The 25,074-nt window shown below is 39.7% G+C and overlaps 1 protein-coding gene across 3 annotated transcripts in view; it reads left to right on the top strand.

Annotated features, from left to right (window-relative positions):
- RUVBL1 (RuvB like AAA ATPase 1) overlaps positions 1–25,074 on the top strand; it is a 96,142-nt gene that overhangs the window by 48,842 nt on the left and 22,226 nt on the right. For all 3 annotated transcript variants that reach the window (XM_077116348.1, XM_077116347.1, XM_077116349.1), the window contains 4 exons: positions 2,873–2,962; positions 3,778–3,927; positions 5,704–5,767; positions 7,163–7,361. In XM_077116348.1, coding sequence (XP_076972463.1) covers positions 2,873–2,962; positions 3,778–3,927; positions 5,704–5,767; positions 7,163–7,361 — 503 coding nt within the window. The remainder of the gene's footprint in view (positions 1–2,872; positions 2,963–3,777; positions 3,928–5,703; positions 5,768–7,162; positions 7,362–25,074) is intronic.

Below are 25,074 nucleotides of genomic sequence, written 5' to 3'. Positions count from 1 at the left end.
GGGTATAACCTCTCTGTCTCTGAGGCACCCTGTGTGGTGCTGAAGATACCTCACAGGGTCATTTTGAGGCTTAGAAATACTACATGTATAATGCATTATGTAGTGTAGAGCTAGGTCAAAGGCAAACTCAGTAAAAGTAGCTCTTTTCTTACTTATTCCTAGGAAATTTTGTGTGTTAAAATGTGAGATATGTGGTTAAATTTCAAGAGATTAGCTTCTGCTGTCCCATATCCCTTTATGACCATGTGTCAGAGGTCCTGGGCTGCTCTCTTAACCCAAGCATTAATTTTTCCAGTTATCAGTGTTCAACTTTACAGCAAGAAGCAGCTTTGAATAATCTTCTAGGAGTTGTATAATGGGTGATGGATAGACTTCCTCACGGGGCCAGATGGAGAATTCTGACTGCTGTTTCTTTATGTGTCAGGGGCTCAAAACTTGGAGTTGCAGCAGGCCAGGGCTGTGCAGAAAGGCTATAGTGGTGAAATTGTGAAGGACCCTCGATCACCTTCTTAGACTCCTGTCCTGTAAACCTCTAGGACTCAGGCAGCTGGGGCTCTAGGGCAAGAGGCAGGCAAAGTGTCCCAAAGGGAACCCTGACTCTGCTTACACAGAGCAAGTAGCCTAGCCTCTGTGCAGTAGTTTCTTTATCTGTTAAATGGAAACAATAATTGCCCATCTAACCAGATTATTATAAAGATAGAGTTACAGCTTTGGGTGTGGTATCTGGTTACCTAATTAGTGGTAGCTGTCAATGTTATTATAGGGGCCTTAAATTAGGAAAATGAGGCAATCTGTATTGTAGTTTTTGCCTTATTGGTAGTAAATAATATTATCATCATAGCTCTCATTTATTATATGTGCCAGGCCCTAGGCCAATTGCTTCAAGAAATATCTCACTTATTGTCATCCATTTTACTTACAAATTTATATATGTATATGTGTGTGTATAAAATTTTCACATTCTACAGATAAAGAGGTGAAGCTCATAAAGACGTTAAACTGTTTTCCCAGTTTCATTGAGCAAGTTAAGAGGCCGAGTTGGAGTCCTAATGCAAATCTCTGAGTCCTGACCATTTTACTGTCTGCCTGTTAACTTGCTGCATGACCTTTGGCGAGTCAGTTGAGCTCCCTGGGCCTCAGTTTTCTCATCTATAAACTGAAGTAGATTGACCATATAATTTCTTCATCTTTACCCCATTCTACGATTTTATGGTTCTTTGATTCTGTAAGGTTGTTTCTTGGTCACTGCTTTATGGAGATCATAAAAATGTCACTTCTTCAAAGGGTCGTTTTTCTTTTTTGTAACAGGGTTTCTGTCTCAAGAGCTTGCCTCTGCAAATATCTCTTTTATACCTACCTCCGTCTCTCCCATTCTGGATTAATTGGATTTCTTAGTGGGATCTGCCATCTTTCCAGTAATTACATCTTCAATCAATTCATTTGGGAAGTCAACCGGCATAAAAATGTTTTGAGGGAAGAAATGAAAAGTATATTCTCCAATGTAGGATAGCTAAAATGAGGTGGCAGTTTAAATTTCAGCTCTTCATAAGTCTGCTTTGCACAAGTTTGTCTGAGAAAATAACAACAGGGAAAAGATGATATTTCTTCTTCTCAATTGGATACTCTAAGACATTTGCATAGAAGGAGCTCAAATCCTTGATGGATATTTAAATATCCATCCATACACTTAAATATGGAAGGGGCTTATTAGTCCTAGCAAGGAAAATACTTTTAGGAATAGTTGCCTCATTTATTGCAGCCTCCCTTGTACCAGGCCCTGTATTAGGTGCTTGCCAACCATTGTTCCCAGTATCCCGAAGGGTGCTATCAGGAGGCCTTCAGTACTCACCCAGCTAATAAAAGGTAGAGCCCTGGGTTTGTTGTTGTTTTTAACAGTTTTATTGAGATTTCATTTTAAATAGGATTCATCCAATGAATTTTAGTATATTTCTGGAATCATACAACCATGACCACAATGTAGTTTCAGAACCTTTCTATCAACCCCAGAGAAACTCATGTCCTATTTATAACTGCTCGCCATTCCCACCCAAAGTACTAAACTACTTTCTGTCTCTATTTATCTGCCTTATTTTTGACATTTCATATAAATGGAGTGACAATACTATGTGTTCTTTTGTAACATGCTAATTTTCTTTCCTGGAGATAGAAGCAGGCAGGCCTGAGAGAAATAACATTCGGATTTGAAACAAAAGGCTCTGAAACAAAAGGCTCCAGAAAGATCCTGATTTGTGTTTCCCTTTGACTTTCACATACCTGTGATCCCAACAGGGTTCTGTTAAATAGACAAGGAAATTGAGACTCAGCCTTGTCCCACATTATAGGGCCCACAGAATGCCAGCCATGAGACTGGTAAGTAGACGTTGGCTGTGCTTCTTTTGTGGAAAGTTCCACCCCCACCTGACTAAGCAAGGAAAACCATGGAATGCCAAGAAGTGAAGCAGTCAGCAGTCTCAAGACGGAGTATTAGGGCTTGAGAACTTGTGGAGAAAGCTGGAGGTCATCTAAAAGCAGTGAGATCCACACTTTATAAACCCAGGTTGCCATTTTGCAACCAGTGAAGTAAGGGGAAGAAGGAAGGCAATTCTCCCCTCTGTCCCCATCTTGGGCCTGATACACAGGTACCTTCATTCTCCCACTTCCTCAGTAGTATGCTCAAACCCCCAAATCTAGTTTTTCATGTTCATACTCACACCCTCCTCTTACACATTAATATACACAAATGTACTCTCCCTTTAATACAGTCATTAGTTACTTCAAATCTTTTATAAAATCAGTAAGTATACTTTACAGTATGTCAGAAATAAATACAATGTACAGTACAGTTCTCTAATTCACCCTTGTTTTTTTTTAGCTGGACCCCAGCATTTTTGAGAGTTTGCAGAAAGAGCGAGTAGAAGCTGGTGATGTGATTTACATTGAAGCCAACAGTGGGGCTGTCAAGGTAATGCCCTCGTTGGGATGGAGCACCATCCTTACTTTGTTTGCCCTAAGGAGACATGGGTAAAAATGAAGTTGCTTCCTTCAGCAGGTGCTGGGGTATAGGGAGCAGGCTGGCATCTGGTGCAATGTTGATGGAAGGTCAGTGGGTGACCCTTTATATTTAAGAAACTTGGCCTTCCCTTTATCTTCATTCTTGAACCTTCTCATGATTAAAACACGTTGTCGCTGAGAAAAATACTAAGACCTGTTTAGAAGGGGAGTACAGGGTGAGAAACCAAAATAACTAGTCATTTTCGAATTGAAATGTGCAGTGTATTTAATCTTCCTTTTATCGCTTTGGTATTTTCTTCCCAAGATATATGCATGTGGAAAGGAATGCTGCATTACTTGGCATTCTTTTTATATCTGATTTTCAGCGTCCTGTACAGAGTTCCTCACTGTTTAATGGATGAGCATAATACTTCATATCATACAATAAATCACCCACCTACAAAAGAGTCTGAATAGCTCTCTCCGTCTCCAGTTAATCTATTGGATTTGCCCTTTATCAGGAATTGCATACAGTTAAAAGAGAGAGGGGCTAGGGAACATTTTTGGAGAAAGTATCAGGTGTTATTCAGTGGGGTTTTTGGAGCCCAGTGATGAGCAGATAGCTTACTTCTTTGGCAGCAGGGGAGTGGGGTATATTTGGAGTTTGTCTGGTAGGCTGACAGTCCTGCAGTTGGGAACTGAGACCTTTATCTCACTTAGCACTGTGCCATTTGGGGACTTGGCAGTGAAAACTCACCAGGCATTCACGTTTGTCTCTTTTTGCAGAGACAGGGCCGGTGTGATACCTATGCCACCGAATTCGACCTTGAAGCTGAAGAGTATGTCCCCTTGCCAAAGGGGGATGTGCACAAGAAGAAAGAAATCATCCAGGATGTGACCTTGCATGACTTGGATGTGGCCAATGCCAGGCCTCAGGTACTGCCTTGATGGCTTGATCACCTCAGTACACTAACCCTTTTGTATGTGCATGGAAGGTCTGGGAATGAATTGTCAGAGTCTTGCTACCCTTTCTGGGGCAGACCTGTCCTTTTCTATCTGTAATGTTCAGCAATTAACATTGACATGAGCTACGAGGGACTCCTTTGTTCCAATTCAAATGCTCTAGTCACAGATGATTTCATGTGTATTGTTTCTTATCCCAGCCAAGCCTCTGGCCCTGAGCTAGCCAGCTTCCTCTGTGGCTTCTCTCCAGCAGCAGGCTCACGCCTGGGATTCTTTTGGTGCTAATGGTGGGGAGGGCAGGAGTGTTCCTTGAGCCCTTTGCAGGATTTCAGAAGCCTGACAAAGCTGTATCTTTCTCCCTGCTTAACAAAATCCCCAGTTTTTTTGGAAGGGAGCTGAAACTATCTGATCCTCATACTGATTAGAAGCTCTGATGGATATTTGTGCCTTGACTAATAAAATCAGGGAAAACTGCCTTATCACTTTATGGCGTTTCTTGGAAATGTGTGATTAAAACAAAACAACTATTCCCTGTCTGTGGTTTTTCAGTTTCACTTCATCTTCATTTTTAAGGAGCCCCTGTCCTCTTCACTGTGGCTCTCTGGAGGTTTTTTAACTTGAAACCCTGGGTGTTTGTCTTTGGAAGTCTTGGTCAAGAGGTTGCTCGTGTTATGTTGGACCACAGGCCCATCCGTAGGTGGAATGTTTATCCCCGCTGACTTCCTAAGGGGCCTTTGATTGGGCAGAGTATGGACTAGGAATCAGAAGTCAAGAATTGTGTTACACCATTACTTATTAAGCTGGACTAATTAGTTACTATGGGTCACTGGGTTTTCTCTGATAGAGGGAGGGCTCTCTGATTCTCAGTTTCTTCCTCTGTGAAAAGGACATAATGATGCTACCTTGAGAATCAGGGGTTGAAAGAGCTCCGTAAACATTGGTGACCCTTTACTTTTCAACATTTAGTGAACATCTCTGTCTCAGGGCCTGGTAACCAACAGGTGATCACTAGATGCTGAATAAATGATAAAATGCAGGCAAGTGATCAATCTGTAATCGCGTCAGCATTCTGCAGAGGTGGGCTCACCAGCTTCTGAATAGTTCAGGTCAAGGAACTACTATGTCTCTGGAGCTGAGTCTAGGGAGAGGTGACAGGTAAATAGGGTGATGGTGGTATGTCGTTTTTCTTAATTTAATAGTCTTTCTGTCCCAAAGGAGGGGGTGAGGGTTCCAGCCTAGTGGGTCAGAGAAGGCCCCACAGAAGGAATTTGACCTGAACTTTAATGGATGAATGGGATCCATTCCTAGCAGATGGAATGGTATTTCTAGCAGATGGAATAGATTTTACAAAGACACTGAGTCATACAAGAAGTTGAGGGTTTTTTTTTTTTTTTTAGTAATTCTGTGTGGCTAGATCAAGGAATGAGGGAGTAGAAAGAGATAGAGCCAAAGAAGGAGGCTGGGGTAGGTCCCACAAAGCTTGTATTTCACACTAAGGAATTTTTTTTGATTCTTAACACATAACATGTAACCTCTAAAAATTCTTGTGTTTGGAAACTCCTCAACTTTTGGGAGGGAGGTCTTTCTGACTCTCAAGAAGTTTAAAGATTAAGTCATACCTCAGGACCCCAGTTTGTGTTGAGGTGAGGAACCAGTGGGACCACAGATGTTGTACCCTCCCTCGAGTTGGTGGGGTTTTTGCAGTTGACTTAGGAAGCAGGACTGACTAACAACCCTTTTCTTATGCAGGGAGGACAAGACATCCTATCCATGATGGGTCAGTTGATGAAGCCAAAGAAGACAGAAATCACAGGTAAGAAAACCATCATAGCCTGATGGTAGGGAGCAAAGCTGGAAAGTCCTGGATTCTGATATGTTCTATGAGTCTCTATGAATGAATTTCCCTAACTTGAAGAAATAAATGCCTCAAAACAGATTCCTTCTTTATCTTGGTTCAGTGCTTAACTCTATCCTGATAGTTTGTAGCTATGTTTGGACAATGAGTGTACTCTCCTTCCCCTCTCCCCCTTGCCCCCCACACACTTTGAAGGTTCCAGAAATGCGGATTTGTGTGCCCTTAGCTCTGCCAGAGTAAATTCTTGTGTTAGCACACCTGAGCACAACAGATTACTTGGTTCTGCCACACCCTCCTTCCCAGCAGACCATAAGGCAGCTCCACAGACTGCCCTGCTTAGTGTTCTGGGAAGTTTCCAGAACTTTCCAGAAAACTTTGCTGCTCCAATGTGGACCTTTATTTTATTGTGCTTCTCTTCTCAACTTTGAAGTCCCTCTTTTTTCTAATTTATCAGCCATAGCTTTGTCCCCTTAAAACATTAGTTAACTTATAAAGCAACCGTTTTCTTTAAAGTTTTAACCGGTAGAGCAATTTGAGGCTCTCTGTTAGAGTTGTCAATAGTGGTTTCTTTCTTGACACAGTTTTGACCATATATCCTTTTTTTTTTTGGCCATCCCTGAATCATGGCTCTCATGGAAGATGTTACATCAAATCTTTATGTTCTGTCTGTGAGCAGCTCCTTTCTAATAGTGGCCCAGTAGCTGGAATGGAAAAGAAGAGCTGTGACCTTTGAGAGCCCTGAGATTGGATCATCCTACAGAAACTTTCATTCTTCACAGGATTTACTCAGAGAGAATTCTGAGTGAACTTTAAGGAAGTCTTCTAAGGAAGACTTAGTTGGGGCACTTGATTCAAAATTAATTAACCTAAGCTTTGACATACAGGACTGAGAGAGAGGGTCATTTACTGAGCACAGATGGGAACATTTGCATCTAAAAACTCACTTTTTAAATCCAGGGCACCCAGACTCCTGTGACTGGGCTCAGGCAGGGAGCTAGAGCTGATTAGGTTATGAGATAATGTGGTATGGCCAGGAGTGTGACAGACTGACAGGGCAATATAGTGTATGCCCTTAATGGAAACATCCACATTCAGAGCAGTCTAAAAACCATTCTGCAGTCTTAACCACACTAGCATCCAGGGAGGCAGCGAGTTGCATGCCCTGTCAGTGTGGTCATCCCTGTTTTCATATAATGAAACTGAAACCTGTCCTGGGGGAAGTAACCGGTCCATAGCAAAACTTAACCCAACCTCTGGTGACTTCAGATAGTGGGGGAAAGAGAGAACATAGTGTTCGATGTGTCTCCTCTGACCCGGTGCTAACCTTATTTGTCCATTCATGCTGTCTCCTAGACAAACTTCGAGGGGAGATTAACAAGGTTGTGAACAAGTACATTGACCAGGGCATTGCCGAGCTGGTTCCAGGAGTGCTGTTTGTTGATGAGGTCCACATGTTGGATATCGAGTGTTTCACCTACCTGCACCGGGCTCTGGAATCTTCCATTGCCCCCATTGTCATCTTTGCTTCCAACCGGGGCAACTGTGTCATCAGGTAGGGTGACTGCCTGCTGGCCATGAAGCTTTACCACCTTCATTCTGGGGCTTGTTTTTGTCTCTGGGAGCATGGTAAAACCGTCATATTATGAGATGGAGTTGGGGATGAAGGGAGGGCATGCTCATTTTCAAAAAAGTCGTGCTGAAGTTGCTGGGCTTCAGAGGTAGTTCACACACCAGTGCTACAGTGTGGTAACCAAAGGCAACAACCATCCTTTTACTGACTATAAGGACTCAGAGTTATGGCTTGGTCAATGTATAGTAATGCAAAACTAAAAAGATTTGTATCTCCAATTGGAGAACTCTGTCAGTCTGTAAGCCCCGAAGAACACACTATCTTTCCAGCTTTCAAGCCCAAGTGACGGCACTGCCAGTACACAGTATTTCTGTAGCTTTTGGGTTTCGTGTGGTCTTTTTGGAATGTTTGGGCCCCATCTGTGCAGTTCTAAGGGCATGAGGGTGGGATGAAGGGAGCAGCAGCCTTGAACTGTACCGTCATGGCAGTAGGGGCCCAGGGAATCCATAAAAAGACCCCAAGCTCCACAAATGTCTCAGCTCCAGAATTGGAGTCCAACTGAGTTTGGAGCCAAGACTGCTGATTAATCTAACCTTGCCTCTGAATGGTAGTGGACTATATCTAAAAATTTAATTGACTCTTGATAGAGAAGCCTAGTCTCCACTGAGGTTGTTTGAAAACCAGTGATCCTAGTCCTGGGGCAGGCTGCACAGGAGAGTTTCCTGTAGTGTTGTGGGCAGTGTCCTTTTTTAGCAACAACAGGCCTATCCTCCAGGCACCCCACTCCAAGCTTCCGCTCTTACTTGGAATTAGGATTTGAGTGCACAATTCAAGTTCGTGCTTGATGTTGTCTCCACAAGGCCATGTCTCCTCAAGTGTTTGTTGCAAACCCGGTAACCTGTGTTGCCCACCAGCTGATCCTGAGTCTTGGAGAGAACACTGGCTCTGCTAGGTCCAGGCTGCTATTAGTGAGAACCCAGGCACAGACTGCTGATTGCAGCATGGCTACCTGGGCAACATCTGGAAACCAGACATGCTGGGCTTGTTCCTTGGGAGCCTGGCTTCCCTGTTACACGGACCCTGTACCAACTTTGCCCTGGTCAGGCCCAGCTTCTGTCTGAACACTAATGAAAGGGCTCAGCCTGGACTGCCAGTGCCCCCTGCTGGAGAGCTCTGCTAACAGGCTTCCCGTTCCCCTCCCTCTACAGTAAACAACCCAGTCCAGCAGAAGCCTGTAGAGCCTCATAGCTCTTCTGGTCCCAGAAGCAAAGTTATTTGGAGCACCTCCTCTTAGTCCCATCCCATCCAGGAAGCACAGTGCACAGGAAGTCGACTTTGGTAAATAGAGATCTCAGAACCTGCCCTGTGGGGACATAGCTCTGGTTAGCTAGGAACCCAGCATCATCCAGGCTGATTTGATCAAGGGCTGCTGAAGGTTGTTGGTGCTCAGGGCTGCCAGAATTTAATGATCCAGGCAGAAGAGATACACTCAGGGTATGGCCCTTCACACAGTTTGGCTGAGGTATCCAAAGTTGGGATGTGTGCTCCAGAAGAGGATTTTGGTGCCAAGCCCCAGTGGAAGAGTTCATTGTTAGTGTAGTATTAACAACAGTGTTGAAGAAAGTAAAGAGAAAGTAATAGCCACCATGTATTGAGGAGTTCTCACCATGGACAGGCACAGCAATAACCTTACATCAACTTACTGAGGCAGGTGCTGTTGTCATCATTCTTCAAGGGAGAAAAACAGAAGCACAAGAAAGTGATGTGGCCAAGGGCAGGGCTGGATCTGAATCCAAGGAGTTGGATTCAGAGCCTGTTCTTCCAACAAGATTTGGTTTAGATGTACAAAGATGAAATTTCTGGAACATTTATACCGTTTTGGCCACATCTGATGTGCTACCCGTTAAACTCCACCTTTAGTGGGGCGCTGCTAAACTCCTTGCTGCTAGACCCTTATCTGATCTCCAATGCGCCAAAAGAAAGGAAACTCATATTAATTGAGGGCTTACTTTGTGTTAGAAACTGTCCAAAGCACTCTGTGTGCTTATTTAATCCCAGGACAGTAGATAGATGACATTATCTATAGACTAAGATGCGAGGTGACTTGCCCAGGTCGCAGGCTAGAGAGGGTAATGCCAGTGTTATGTCTCAACTCTGAGGGCCTTCTCGCTCCAAAGTCCATGCTGTTCCTGTTCTCCTGCGCTGCTTCCCTGGGTTATTACTGTCTATCTAGTGAGTCAGGATTAAGCTTTGAGAGGTGGTGGATAATGGAGTTGGCATTAAGGAAATGTGGAACACTAAAGGTGAATTTCTGTGAAGTTCAGAAGTTCTGGTTGCAGTGTATTCTTTTCCATATAGTGTGCTTTCTTGTTGGCTTTTGGTCCCTTCATAAGCTCTGTATAAATTACCTTTGGTTTGGGTCTCAGGAGAGGCCCACCACCCACTGCCTTTTGTTATTCTTTTCTGGGGCCTGGAATACTGCACTAGCCTTGTTCCCATGTGGAAAAACTAGAGACATTTGAGTTAACTGAAAGTTCATGACTTCGGGCAAGTTAGAGGTCTCTCTGAATCTCACTGTGCTCATCAGTATAGGGGAATAACTGCATCTGTCTGGCAGAATGATGCGTGTAGAGTACTCACACAGGGCCAGGCCTCGAGTATTGCACTTTTATACCTGGGACCTGATTCCATAGCCCTACCTGGCCTGCCGTGTAGACGTGGCTTGGCCTTAGGGACCTCTGAGAGTCCACTAACCTTGGGTCCTCATGACCCTGGCAAAAGCCTTCAAGTCCTTGGAATAACCTCTCCTTATGGATGGGGGATTTGGGCCCATTCCAGGAGAAGCACCTGTCCCTAGGTACTTCTTGCTTTATGTCACAGTCTTCTGGGAAGAGCTCCATCTAAAGCTGTGCTGTGGCTCCAGCTCAGGTATGTCCCTAACTTGTCATCTTCAGAAGTCCTTTTCCTATAAGCTTCAGGAACCTCAGCTGGTAAATCAGAGCCTGGCCCTGATCTCAGCTGTAAAAACTTGGGAGATTTTCCTTTGCTGTTGAGGTATAACCTCCTAGGTTGAAAGAGTCTTTACAGGAGTTTCTCATCACAAGTCACTCTTTGCACCAAAGATCTTTGAAATGGTATGGTCTCAATTCGGTGTAACCTTGTGGCAGATGACATTAACGGCACCTTTTAGAAATAACTTTTTTTGAGGTACAATTTATATGTAATACAATTTGCTCATTAAAGAGTATAGTTCAGTGATTTTTAATATATTCACAGTTGTGTATCCATCACCACCATCAATTTTAGGACATTTCTATCACCCCTAAAAAAGATACACCATACCCGTTAGTGATCACCTCCCCTCAACTCCCACCCCCATCTAGGCAACCACTTCGCCAGCCCCTAGTCTATTTTCTCTCTCTTCTGGACATTTCATATAAATGCACTCATGTACTCTATGGTCTTTTGTGATTGGCATCTTTTACTTAATATAAGGTTTTCAGAGTTTATCTATGTTATATCATGTATCAGAGCTTAAACTTTTCTATGGCCGAATAATATTCAGTTATATGGGTAGACCACAGTTTTTTTAAATCAATTATTCAGTTGATGGACATGGAGTTTTGGCTCTTAATAATAATGCTGCTGTAAATATTTGAGTACAAGGTTTTTTTTTGTTTTTTTTTAACATGGGCAGGCACCGGAAATCGAACCCAGGTCCTCTGGCAGGGCAGGCAAGCATTCTTGCCTGCTGAGCCACTGTGGACATAAGTTTGCATTTCTCTTTGGTATATGCATAAGAGTGTAATTTCTGAGCCAAAGGTAGCTCTTAGGTTTAATCTTTTAAGGAACTGCTGAGCTGTTTTCCAGAGTGGTTACATCATTTTGCGTCCTTATCAGCAGTGGGTGAATGTTCCAGTTTCTCCACATTCCACCAACACTTGTTATTATTTTTTTAATTTAAAAATTTTTATTTTAATCTTATACTTACATGAGTTACAAAAATAATACAAATTCCATACAGAGAACTCCAGCATACCCCTATCCCCCAGACACCCAGAACATTTTGCCACATTTGTCATATCATTAACATTTGTTAGTCATTCTGTCTGTCCATCTATCCATCCGTCTGTCTGTCTTTCTGAGTGTAGGTTAGTAGTATACATCATATTCTTTGAACACTTAACACTGGCACATACATTTACTAAGAAGAAGGATATTTACTTATGTAACCACCTAAAGTACAGTTACTGAGTTCAAGAAATTTAATATTGATATAAGCCTTAAAGTCTATATTCCATTTTTTCATATGTCCTTATAATGTAATTTTGAGCCTCCTCCTCTTGTTTTAGATCCCAGCCAGGATCATGTATTGCCTTTGTCATTGTTTCTTTAGCTGCTCTCTTTTTTTTTTTTAAGTGTGGGAGCATATATATAATATAAACTTTGCCATTTCAGCTATTCCTAAGTATACCATTCAGTGGAATTAATTACATTCACTGGGCCACTACCTTCTATTACTAAAATTTTCCCATCTCCCTTAATAGAAACTCTACACCCATTTTGTATTAACTCCCCATCCCCCTAGCCCCTGTTCCTGGCACCCTATACTCTACTCTGTGAGCTTGTGTATTTGCCATTATTTTCTTTGTAGTTATCATGGGGCTTAAATTTAGCATCCTAAATCTGTAACAATCTCATTAGTTTTCATGCCAGCTTAATCTCCATAGTATACACAAACTATGATCCTGTGCCCCTCCATCCCCTCACCTTTATGTGGTTCTTCTCTTCTCACAGATTAGTTTACACATTATGAGCCCCAAACCACTGATTTCTCATTACATTTTATGCCTTTGCCTTTTAGATCTGGAGCCCTTTATTTCTTTATGTGGCTTCAATCTGTCTCTTGTTGTTCTGTCCTGTCAACCTGCAGAACTCTCTTTAGCATCTGTTGAAGCTTTTGTTTATCTGGGAATGTCGTAATCTCTCCCTCATTTTTTTTTCTCTTTTTTTTGGGGGGGTGGGGGTACATGGTCCGGAAATCAAACATGGGTCTCCTGCATGGAAGGTGAGCATTCTACTGCTGAACCACCCATGCACCCCTTCATTTTTGAAAGACAGTTTTGCCTGATACGGAATTCTTGTTTGCTGTTTTTGCTTTTAGCACTTTAAATATGTCATCCCACTGTTTTGTTGCCACTAAGATTTCTGATGAGAAGTTAGCATTTAATCTTATTGAACCTCCCTTATATGTGACATACTGCTTCTCTCTTACATCTTTCCGAATTCTCTTTTTATCTTTGGCATTTGATTATAATATGCTGTGTTATGGGTCTTTTTGGGTTTACCCAATTTGTAGTTTGCTGAGCATCTTGGGATATATATATCCATGTCTTTTGTTAAACTTGGGAAGTTTTCAACCATTATTTCTTTGATTGTTCTTTCTAGCACTTTTTCTCTGTCCTTGTGGAGCTCCTGCAGTGAGTATCTTGGTACACTTGATGGTGTTCCACAGGTTCTGCAGGTTCTGTTCACTTCTCATCATTCTTTCTTCCTTCTGTTCCCCTTGGAATGGTGGCTTTAAGTTGTCTTATCTTTTTTTTTTTTTTTAAATTTTTTATTAATTAAAAAAAAAATTACAGGAAGCACAAACATTCCCAACACATACACTCAGCAGTTCACAATATCATCACATAGTTGCATATTCATCATCATGGTCATTTCCCACACATTTGCATCAATTCAGAAAAAGACATAAAAAGACAACAGAAAAATAAAACAAAAACAGGAAAAAAAAATTTTACATACCATACCCCTTACCCCTCGCTTTCATTGATCACTAGCATTTCAAACTAAATTTATTTTAACATTTGTTCCCCCTATTATTTATTTTTATTCCATATATTCTACTCATCTGTTGACAAGGTATATAAAAGGAGCATCAGACACAAGGTTTTCACAATCACAAGAAACATGGCTACTGGAACACATTTTCAGGCAGTTCCCTCCAGCCTCTCCATTACATCTTGAATAACAAGATGATATCTACTTGATGCGTAAGAATAACCTCCAGGATAACCTCTCGCCTCTGTTTGGAATCTCTCAGCCATTGACACTTTGTCTCATTTCCCTCTTTAAGTTGTCTTATCTTGAGGTTTGCTGATATTTCTGCTAGCATCAGTCTCCTGTTGGACCCTTTTAGGGGATTTGTAATTTCTGTTAGCGTAGTCTTCAGCTCTGGTTCCTTTCATAGTTTCTATTTCTTTATCAATATATATTTTTTGTTCATCTGTCATTTTCCTGATTTTCTTTAGTTCTTTGTCCCTCTTTTCCTTTTATCTGTTTGAGCATATTTAGGGCCATTTTTAAAAAGTCTCTGTCTTATATGTTCTAGGTGTGGTCTTCCTCATTGATGGTTTATAATGCTTTATTCTTCTCCTTTGCCTGGGCCATGGCTTCTGTTTCTTTGTGTGTTTCTAATCTTTTGTTGGAACTTGGACATTCTGATACCTTAAGCGTTCTTGATGAAATTTAGATTCTGAGGCATCTGTTAAGAAAATACCTTTTCCAGTCTTTGTGAGTTGACCTGTGCTAGTTAGCTTCTTCAGGGCTTATCCATCCAATGAGTTTAGAGACTAGCTGGAGGATCCTTTCTGCCCATGCATCTTGTCTTGGGCACGCACATGTGGCCCGGCAGTTGTTCCCATTTACATGGATTGAATGCCCCTTCTTCCCTCAGAAACAGTTTCCTCTTGGTCCTGAGCACTGTCCTGTATATATGCTACAGCCAGCAGTCCCTTACTCCTGGCAACATGTTGGTGTTCTCCCAGTGTTTTGTAGGGGAGTTCAGTTAGCTGCCTTCTTCACCCAGGGCAAGTTCTAGGATGCTGAGGCATCTGTTGCCTAGTGTAAGGTCATGAAGATTTATACCTTTGTTTCTTTGAAGAGTTTTGTAGTTTTAAGCTCTTAGATGTCAGTCCATTATTTGTTTTGAGTAATTTTTGTGTATAGTGTAAGAAAGGGGTCCAACTTTGTCATTTTGCATGTGGATGCCCAGTTTTTCAGTACCATTTGTTGATACGACTCTTCTTTCCTCATTGAATTACCTTAGCATCCTTCTTAGAAAATCAAATGGCTTTCTTTTAACCTGTGAGAGGCTCGTGGTGCTCAAGGAAAACTGTCCTAACACTAGTTTATACAGGCTAGAGGAACAGATGCACCAGGCCAGGGATAAGTGGGTGCAGGCGAGTTACTCTTCACATTAGCCAGAGAAGTGTTCTTTAATGTGCTTCATACCATCAGGAAGAGCTTTGCTTGATCTGTGTACCTGTGGTTCCAGGATTACATAAAGAAGCAGTTAGACAGTGATTCTCAAATAGGGGTCAATTATCCCCCCTGGGGACATTTGATAATCTGTGGAGACATTTTTGGTTGTCACAATTGGGGATGCTACTAGCATCTAGTGGGTCGAGGCCATGGATACTGCTAAATATCTTGCAATACACAGAATATTCGGCCACAACAAAGAATTGTCAGGTTGAAAATGTCACCAGTGCTGCAGTGGAGAAACCCCGAGTTCTAATAGTGGAAGTATTAACAAATGAACCAACCAGAAATAAAAGACGTGCCCACTCAGACGTCTTCTCCCCCACAACATTAGTATATATCCATGGTGCTCTCCCTTCCCCCTTCACACCACGGTCTTTGTTGAGTCAGTGCTTTCTGATTGTTGACTTGATCCAAAACAGATAAATTTTATCAGATTATTTTATCACAAAATAAAATTATAAATCTTTCAAAATGCTTCAAGAAAATGATTTGAATATAAAAAAAATTAAGAAGGTCCCATGAGAAGAGTGATGATATTGCCCTTTCTCTGATTATATTGAGAAGGATAGCAGAGATGACTTGTGTAATTGTTATGAAAATTTTAGACTAAAAGAAAGGAGTCAGTCCACATTGACTCCTTTTGTTCATTCTATAAACATGGTTATGTTCATGGTTATAATTGAAACTTCAATTTTGTTAAATGAGATGTAATATAAAATTTTTTAAATTTTCAAAATAAAGACAGCCAACATACACATCTCTTTATAAACTAATTGCTGTGAAATTTGGGTTCTGCTTTTGAGGAGATTCCTAAATGACTTTTTTCTTGTACCAATTATCTTTAGGTAATGAGGATCTTTTGTATTTAAAATTCACTTTCCAATTACGTTTTCCTGTGTGTAGAACATGAAGCAGTAATGTTTAATGTTGGAGAGGCATTTATGGTCAGGAGTTGTGACATATTTTGGTAAAACAAAGCACAATTAGAGGATTAATTATGAATTTTTTCCCCCTCTTGCTGGCATCAGATGTGTTAAATCTTCCCTTGGAAACAGGAATATATATTTTTTTCCATGTTAAATAAATTCATGTTGATGAGGAAAAAACTGTTGACTCCATTTTGGGGTTAGAACAGAACTTCCCTTCAGTTTCTAAGATGTGAATAACTTCTTCACAGAAACTGTTTTAAGATGACCATATCAAATATTGTCAAAAGGACATGGAAAAAATACTGCAATAAGTGTCGTTATTTCTGAGGTATATACCTGTAGTGTATTGTTTTTTACATACAGTTTAGTATGTATGACTTTGGGACTCCTAGACATTTAGAGCTGGTGAGGTTCTTAGAAAGTCTCAAGTCCATATGAGAAAAATGAGAGCCAGGAGTGCAAGCTCTGGATCACAGGGCAAAGTATTTTGTCCCACAAGACTTGCCTGCCAATAGACTTATGCAGGTGGCCGTTTGTGCTGCTTTGTGGTGTCTCAAGTAGAGTGTGGGCCTTTATTCCAGAAATTAAGGTATTTTAAAAACATTTATTTAAATTAATTTTGTTTAAAAATGTGAAATATTCAAAAGAGCCGACCTTAAAATGGCTCCTTCTCACCCAATCTGATTTCCAGCCACCTGTTCTCTCCCTAACACAAACCGCTCTTAACCAGTTTCTTGTGTATCCTTCCAGCATTATTCTGTATCTCTGCAAGCAAATTTTTTATTTTTATTTCTGTAACAAAAATTATTTGGTGCTTGCCGTGTACCAGGTATATCCTAGAAGCTTTATAAATATTGACCAATTTAATCCTCATAATTCAAAGATGGGTACCATCATTAGCCCCGTTTTATAGATGAGGACACTGAGACAAAGAGAAATAAGGTCACTTGCTCATGGTTATGCAACTGATAATTGGCAAAGTCACACTATAAACCTTGGTGACTCTCTGCCAAAATGTTAAAAATTGAGGATGAAAAACAGAAATGAAGTTCTGGTATACAAGACTAAACCTCCAGTCTTCACCTAAAGGTAATTATTAGGAATCTCACAGTGCAGGAACAATGATTGCCCCACGCTGAGAGCCATTTCTGTGATTACTCCCTCAATAGTGAATAGGCTCAGGTGTCCAAGTGGCCAGTGTAGAAATGTCATGGAAGGTTGTGTACCCAGCAGAAGAGAATTCTGGGAACCATTTTTTAGTAATATGTTTCTAGCAGAAAATTTATTTCCTAAGATTCATAGTTTGGACAAATCTCAAAAATGTTTTGTCTTTACTGAAAAGTGTTTCACAGTCTTTAGCAGTCTTTTAACAGACTTTTTGTTTAAAGTTGTAGTCTTTATGGACTCAGAACTATAAGAAATTTTCTGAATTCGTGCTTCTTTTGAAGTTTGATTAGGGAGTACCTCATTTTTCTCTAACTCTTCTTTAAACTTTGTTTTTCTGTCTGAATCATATGTAGATTGTTTATCATGAGTGTTATGGAATTTCAGATATTATTGTCCTAGGGATTTTTTAATACTTATTATTATTATTTTTTATTGGTATATATTATATATTCACATACCATGTAATCATCCAAAATGTACAGTGGTTCACAGTATCATCATAATAGCTGTGCATTTATTATCACAATCAGCATTCTTTTTTTGTGAAAAATAACACATATACAAAAAAGCAATAAATTTCAAAGCACATTGCAACAATTAGTTATACAACAGATTTCATAGTTTGGTATGAGTTACAATTCCACAATTTTTGGTCTAGCTGCTCTAAGATACTGGAGACTAAAAGAAATATCAGTATAATGATTCAGCAATCATACTCGTTTGTTAAACCCTACCTTCTCTGTATAACTCTACTGTCACCTTTGATCTTTCTCTCACTCTTGAAGGGTATTTGGACTATGCCCATTCTAGCTTTTTCATGTTGCAAAGGACTATAGATAATATGGGATAGGGAGATGGAACTAGTTGGTAGTCTAGAGAGACTGGCCCCTCAGCATTTCAGGACTTATTTGGTACAGGGATTCATCTGGAGGTTGTCGGCTTCCAGACAGTTACCCTAGTGCATGGAATCTTTGTAGAATATATTGCCCTAGGTGTTCTTTAGGACTGGCAGGAATGATTTAGGTTGGAGTTTGGTAAATTACGGTAGGTAGCAATGTCTAACTGAAACTTGAGTAAGAGTGACCTCCAGAGTAACCTCTCAACTCTATTTGAATTTTCTCAGCCACTGATACCTTATTTGTTATACTTCTTTTCCCCCTTTCAGTCAGGATGGCATTGTTGATCCCACGGTGCCACAGCCAGGTTCATCCCTAGGGATATTTTAACATGACAGAGTTGACATCTTAAAGAACTCCCAAATAGTACTTTAACTGGGGGGTAGGTTGGGGTGGGGGGTGGGAACCCACATGTGATTTAAATGGAATGATATAGCTAAAATTAAATTTGGTTTTTAAACATTTTTTGATTGATGTGAAGATTGCAAGCATGCCAGAGAATTGAATCACAATAGAATTTAATTGTTCTAATTCTCCTTTTATTTTTAGAATTTTTGCTGAAAAAAAGATATTTTCTCTAATGTTATCTTTTTTGTGTGTGTGAAGAATGTTTCTCATTTTATCTTTAAGGGGGAGGATAGTACCATTCACTGAGATGAAGTAGGATATAACTTTGTTTTATTTTGTTTAGAATGGATCCATTTTTAGGGTAGTGGTTGAGAGATGATAGAAGATCTGGTTAAGCACCTTCTATAGACATTCTACATGGGAGCAGGTGAGGGGACCTGAATTCTGTAACAGACTCTTTCCTCAAGCTCATTTTCTTGAGACTGTTTTCAGGTTCTGTTTTTCAAAACAGCTGTTTCTTACTTTTCATAGTCTGCTCACCTTTGGCTTCAAATCCTGTTTTTATTTTCTCCGTGTCCTCTGGGACTTAAATTTTAGCCCTTTCCTTGTCTTATAGCTCACCCCCTGACTGGGTGTTTTGTTCGTTTGTTTTGTTTTTGCTTTTTTTTTTCTTTTTCTAATGTTATTTTAATACTTGTATTTGCTGTCAATCTATTGCCCTATTTATTTATTTATTTTTTGACGTGGGCAGGCTCTGGGAATCGAATCCAGGGCTCTGGCATGGCAGGTGAGAATTCTGCCACTGTGCCACCATTGTACTGTCCTGCCCTATTTATTTATTTATTTATTTTAATTGACAAATCAAAACAACATACAAACATGAACATTCTTAACATATAAACATTCCATACATGGTGTACAATTAATGGCTTGCAATATCATATAGTATATTCATCACCATGATCATTTTTTAGAACATTTGCATCACTTCAGAAAAAGAAATAAAAAGAAAAAACGCATACATACCATACCCCTTACCCCTCCCGCTGATTGCCCATTAGTATTTCCATCTACCCAGTGTATTTTAAACTTTGTTCCCCTACCCCTTACCACTCACTCCCTTTCATTGAACATTAGTATTTCCATCTATTCAATTTTATTTTAACATCTGTTCCCCCATTATTTATTTATTTTTAATCTATATTTTTTGCTCATCTGTCCATACTATAGATAAAAGGAGCATCAGATACAAGGTTTTAACAATCATACAGTCACATTGCGAAAGCTGTATCATTATATATTCATCTTCAAGAAAAATGGCTACTGGAACACAGCTCTACAGTTTCAAGCACTTTCCTCTAGCCTCTCTAATCACCTTAAACTTAAAAGGGGATATCTATATAATGTGTAAGAATAACCTCCAGGATAACCTCTTTACTCTGTTTGAAATATCTCAGCCACTGAAACTTTATTTTGTCTCATTTCTCTCTTCCCGTTTTCAGTCAAGAAGGTTTTCTCAATCCTTTGATGCTGATTCTAAGATTTCTGTCCCACATTGCCAGGGAGGTTTACACCCCTGGGAGTCATTTCCCATGTAGAGAGGGGGAGGCCAGTGAATTTGCTTGCCATGTTGGCTGAGAGGTAGACCACATCTGAGCAGCAAAAGAGGTCCTCCAGAAGTAACTCTTACTCATACCTATAGGTAGTCTAAGCTTCTCCGCTACCTACATAAGCTTCACAAGAGTAAGCCTCATAATCGAGGGCATGGCTTATTGGTTTGGGTGTCCCTAAAGTTTAACACAGTATCAGGGGATTTCCTGATGGTAAGGTTTAATAGCTCCATATTCTTTCTCCCATCCCTCACAGGACTTTGCCAATACTTTTTGGTTAACTGCTTAATATATTCCAGGCATTATAATAATCTATACAAAATTAAAGGACCTCTCTCATTCTGTGCTCCCTGTGTTTCAGTTGTTCAAATGAGCTATGTAGATAAATTGAATTAGATTATACACTACAGAAAATTTCAGTTCCAGACCAAATAAATCTTTCTTCCATTGGTCTCAGAGTATGTGTGGTTCTAAAACATAGGTACTGTCTTCCTTATCCCTATGTTTTGAATTACTGTAACCTCAACGTGTTCGACTTCTTTCTTATCTCTAAATATCAGATTATATATATAAAACAGCCTTTCAAAATCCAGAAATAATCACTACTCCAGACTTAATGTGTTTGCTCTAAAAGCTTACAATCTAAGCCCCTGTTTTCTTATAAGCATTTTCTAAAGTGGTCATACCATTCTTGTTCTTTTGTTTCTGGCTTATTTTGTCTCACCAAATGTCCCCTGTGTTCATTCACACTGTTGCATGCCTCATGACTGTCCCTTTCTGTAGCAACACAACCTTCATTCATAGGTATACACCATCTTTCGCCAATCTACTCCGTCAGTGCAACCTTTAGCCACCTGCATTCATTGGGCATCATGTAGAGGACCCAAAGTCCACAGTTTCTCAACATTCTCAATTTTAGATAATTTCATTGTTCCCAAGAGAAAGAAAACCAATAAACATACCCTCACCAGATAGGAAATCTAAACCTCTTCTTACATAACTCTTGTCCCTCACCCCATTATTTACCTCTGCTATTGCTGTGGTAGTGCTGATGGTTTCTTTTTGAACACAGCTCATAGCATGTAATAGCAGTTTTCTCCCATACCCTGGACTTAAACACTCTTTGTACAAGAACATATCTTTGAAGTAATTCTTGCAAGAACTAATTCATATTTCTAGTGTTAATCAGTGGGACACATAGGTCTATACAACCGCTTTTTCAATATGGTAATATTAGTTGTAGACCCACTAGAGAACCACCTGCACTCCTATCTATTCCCTTACATTGGAGTTCAACCTCATTAGCTAACAGTTCACCATCTCTAGCTTCTATATATCTCTAAATCCCCTATATTCTTATGTTAAAAGCCTCTGATTGTACCTTTATGCTGGTCATAAAAGTGGAATCATACAGTATCTATCCTTTTGTGTCTGGCTAATTTCACTCAGCATTATGTCCTCCAGGCTCATCTGTCTTGTCATGTGCTTCTGGACATCATTTTGTCTTACTGCTGCATAATATTCTATCATATGTATATACCACATTTTGTTGATCTACTCATCTGTTGATGGGCATTGGATTTGTTTCCATCTTTTGGTGATTGTGAATAATGCTGCTATGAACATCGGTGTGCAAACGTCTGTTTGTGTCATTGCTTTGCCCTCTTCTGGGTATATACCAAGTAATGCTGTTGCTGGGCAAGTCGATATTTAGTGTCCTAAGGAACCGCCAGTCTTCCATGGTGACTGCGCTATTATACATTCCTACCAGCAGTGCATAAGTTTCCCATTTTCTCCACATCCTCTCCAACGTTTATAGTTTCCTGCTTATTTTTATCATAGCAGCCATTCTTATAGGTGTGAGGTGATATCTCATTGTAGTCTTGATCTGCATTTCCCTTATAGCTAATGATTATGAGCATCTCTTCATGTGCTTTTGAGCCATCTGTATTTGCTGTTCAGAAAAATGCCTATTCATAACTTTAGCCCTTTTATAATTGGGTTGTTTGTTCTTTTGTTGTTGAGTTGTATGATTTATTTGTATATGCAGGAAATCAAACCTTTGTCCAATATGTGATTTCCAAATATTTTCTCCCATTAAGCTGGCTGCCTCTTCACTTTTTTGACAGCCTTTTGAGGTGCAGAAGCATTTGATTTTGAGGAGTTGCCATTTATCTGTTTTGTTCTTTTGTTGCTTGTGCTTTGGGTGTAAAGTTTAGGAAGCTACCTCCTATTACTAGGTCTTAAAGATGTTTCCCTACATTTTCTTCTAGACGCTTTATGGTGCTAGTTCTTATATTTAGGCATTTGATCCACTTTGAGTTAATTTTTGTGTAGGGTGTAAGATAGGGGTCCTTTTTCATTCTCTTGGCTATTGATATCCAGTTCTTCCATGCCCAATTATTGAAAAAACTATTTTTTCCCAGTTCATAGGATTTGGGGGCCTTATCAAAAATCAGTTGACCATAGATTTGGTGGTCTTATTTCTGCACTCTCCGGATTCGATTCCATTGTTCAGTGTTTCTGTCTTTGTGCCAGTACAATGCTGTTTTGACCGCTGTGGCTTTATAATAGGTTTTAAAGTCAGAGCGTGTTAATCCTCACACTTTGTTCTTCGTTTTTAGGATGCTTTTAGCTATTTGGGGTCTCTTTCCTTTCCAGATGAATTTGGTAATTCGCTTTTCCAACTCTTCAAAGTAGGTTGTTGGAATTTTGATTGGTCCTTCATTGAATCTGTACATCAATTCGGGAAGAACTGACATCTTAACTATATTTAGCCTTCCTATCCATGAGCAGGAAATGTCTTTCCATTTTTTTAGATCTACTTTGATTTATTTTAGGAATGCTATTAGTTTTTTGTGTACAGGTCCTTTACATCCCTGGTTAAGTTCTTTCCTAAGTTCTTAGTTCTTTTAGTTGCTATTTTGAATGGATTTTTTCCTTAACCGACTCCTCAGCTAGGTCATTGCTTTTGTATAGAAATGTTACTGATTTTTGCACATTAATTTTATATCCCGCCACCTTGCTGAATTTGTTTATTAGCTCAGATAACTTTGCTGTAGATTTCTCAGGATCTTCCAAGTATAGTATCATATCATCTGCAAATAATGAGAGTTTTACTTCTTCCTTTCCAGTTTGGATGCCTTTTATTTCTTTCTCCTGCCTGATTGTTCCAGCTAAAACTTCTAGCACAGTGTTGAATAATAGTGGTGACAGTGGGCATCCTTGTTTTGTTCCTGATCTTAGGGGTAAAGCTTTCAGTCTCTCTCCCTTGAGTACAATGCTGGCTATCGCTTTTTCATATATTCCCTTTATTATATTGATGTGGTTACCTTTGATTCCTATCTTTTGGAGTGTTTTTATCCAAAAAGGATGCTGAATTTTGTTGAATGCTTTTTCAGCATCAACCGAGATGATCATGTGATTTTTTTCCCTTTCGCTTTGTTAATGTGCTGTATTACATTAATTGATTCTCTTGTGTTGAACCATCCTTGCATTCCTGGTATAAACCTCAATTGATCATGGTGTATAATTTGTTTAAGGTGTTGTTGGATTTGATTTGCCAATATTTTATTGAGAATTTTTGCATCTGTGTTCCTTAGGGAGATTGGCTTGTAATTTTCCTTTCTTATAGCATCTTTACCCAGTTTTGGTATTAAAATTATATTAGTTTCATAAAATGAGTTTGGTAGAGTTCCTTTTTCCTCAATTTTTTGGAAAAGTTTGAGCAGGATTGGTGGTAGTTCTTTCTGGAATGTGTGATAAAATTCTCCTGTGTCTTCAGAGAAAAAAATAGATGATAAAGATTTAGATGGTATAATCTAGGAATGCCTAGAGTGTATAATGATAGTGACTAAATGTACAAATTTTAAAAATGGTTTTGCATGAGGAAGAACAAAGGAATGTCATTACTGCAGGGTGCTGAAAATAGATGGTAATTAATATTCTAAAATTTCAACTTATGTATGAGACTAAAGCAAAAAATGTTTATTTGGTACAAAATTTATATTTTGACTAGTGCATCTTCTAATATAACTTAAGTAGATAGCTTGAGTGAACACCATAGGTACTTGGAACCTTGGGTAGGACATGAGATTTTGTTGATTTGTCCAGAGTGATGCCCCAATGAATCTTAGAGTGATCTGATCAGTGAGTGGGAAAGTATTTGCAAAGTCCCCTTCGGGGAATGGTGAGAATGGGGAGAAATTCAACTTCCCCAAGTTGGATTCTTGATATTCTCACAAGCGATGAGGACAACCAAAGCTATAGGCTGAGCCCCCAATCTTGGGGTTTGTTCATATGAAACTTAACCCTACAAAGGATAGGTCAAGCCTACTTAAAATTAGGCCTAAGATCACCCCCAAGAGAGCTTCTTTTGTTGCTCAGATGTGGCCTATTTCTCCAGCAAACTCACCACCCTCCCCTTGTCTACGTGGAACATGACTCCCAGGGGTGTGGACCTTCCTGGCAGCATGGGACAGAAATCCTGGAATAAGCTGAGACTCAGCATCAAGGGATTGAGAAAAACCCTAGAATGAGCTGAGACTCAGCATCAAAGGGATTGAGAAAATCTTCTCCACCACAAGGGGGAATAGTGAAATGAGACAAAGTGTCAATGGCTGAGAGATTCCAAACAGAGTTGAGAGGTTATCCTGGAGGTTATTCTTATGCATTAAGTAGATATCACCTTGTTATCCAAGATGTAATGGAGAGGCTGGAGGGAACTGCCTGAAAATGTAGAGCTGTGTTCCAGTAGCCATGTTTCTTTATAATGATTGAATAATGATATAGCTTTCACAGTGTGATGCATGATAGTGAAAACCTTGTGTCTGATGCTCCTTTTATCTACCTTGTCAACAGACGAGTAGAACATGTGGAATAAAAATAAATTATAGGGGGAACAAATGTTAAAATAAATTTAGTTTGAAATGCTAGTGATCAATGAAAGGGAGGGTTAAGGGGTATGGTATGTATAAACTGTTTTTTTGTTTTCGTTTTATTTCTTTTTCTGAATAGATGCAAATGTTCCAAGAAATGCTTATGATGATGAATATGCAACTATGTGATGATATTGTGAATTACTGATTATATATATAGAACGGAATGATCAAAATAGGAATGTTTGCATTTTCTTTGTGGTGTTTTGATGTTTAAAAAAATAGAAAATAATAAAAAAATTCTCCTGTGAAGCCATCTGGCCCTGGGCTTTTCTTTGTAGGAAGATGTTTGATGACTGATTGAATCTCTTTACTTGTGGTTGCTTTGTTGAGATCTTCTATTTCTTCCTGAGTCAGTGTAGCTTGTTTTTGTGTCTCCAGGAATTTGTCCATTTCTCCTCTTATGATTTCTTTATTTCCTCAGGGTCTGTGGTAATGTACCCCTTCTCACTTCTGATTTTTGTTTATTTGCATACTCT

This window comes from Tamandua tetradactyla, chromosome 9 (assembly GCF_023851605.1).
Source record: "Tamandua tetradactyla isolate mTamTet1 chromosome 9, mTamTet1.pri, whole genome shotgun sequence".
NCBI lineage: Eukaryota > Metazoa > Chordata > Mammalia > Pilosa > Myrmecophagidae > Tamandua > Tamandua tetradactyla.
This window is presented reverse-complemented; position numbering and strand designations above follow the sequence as displayed.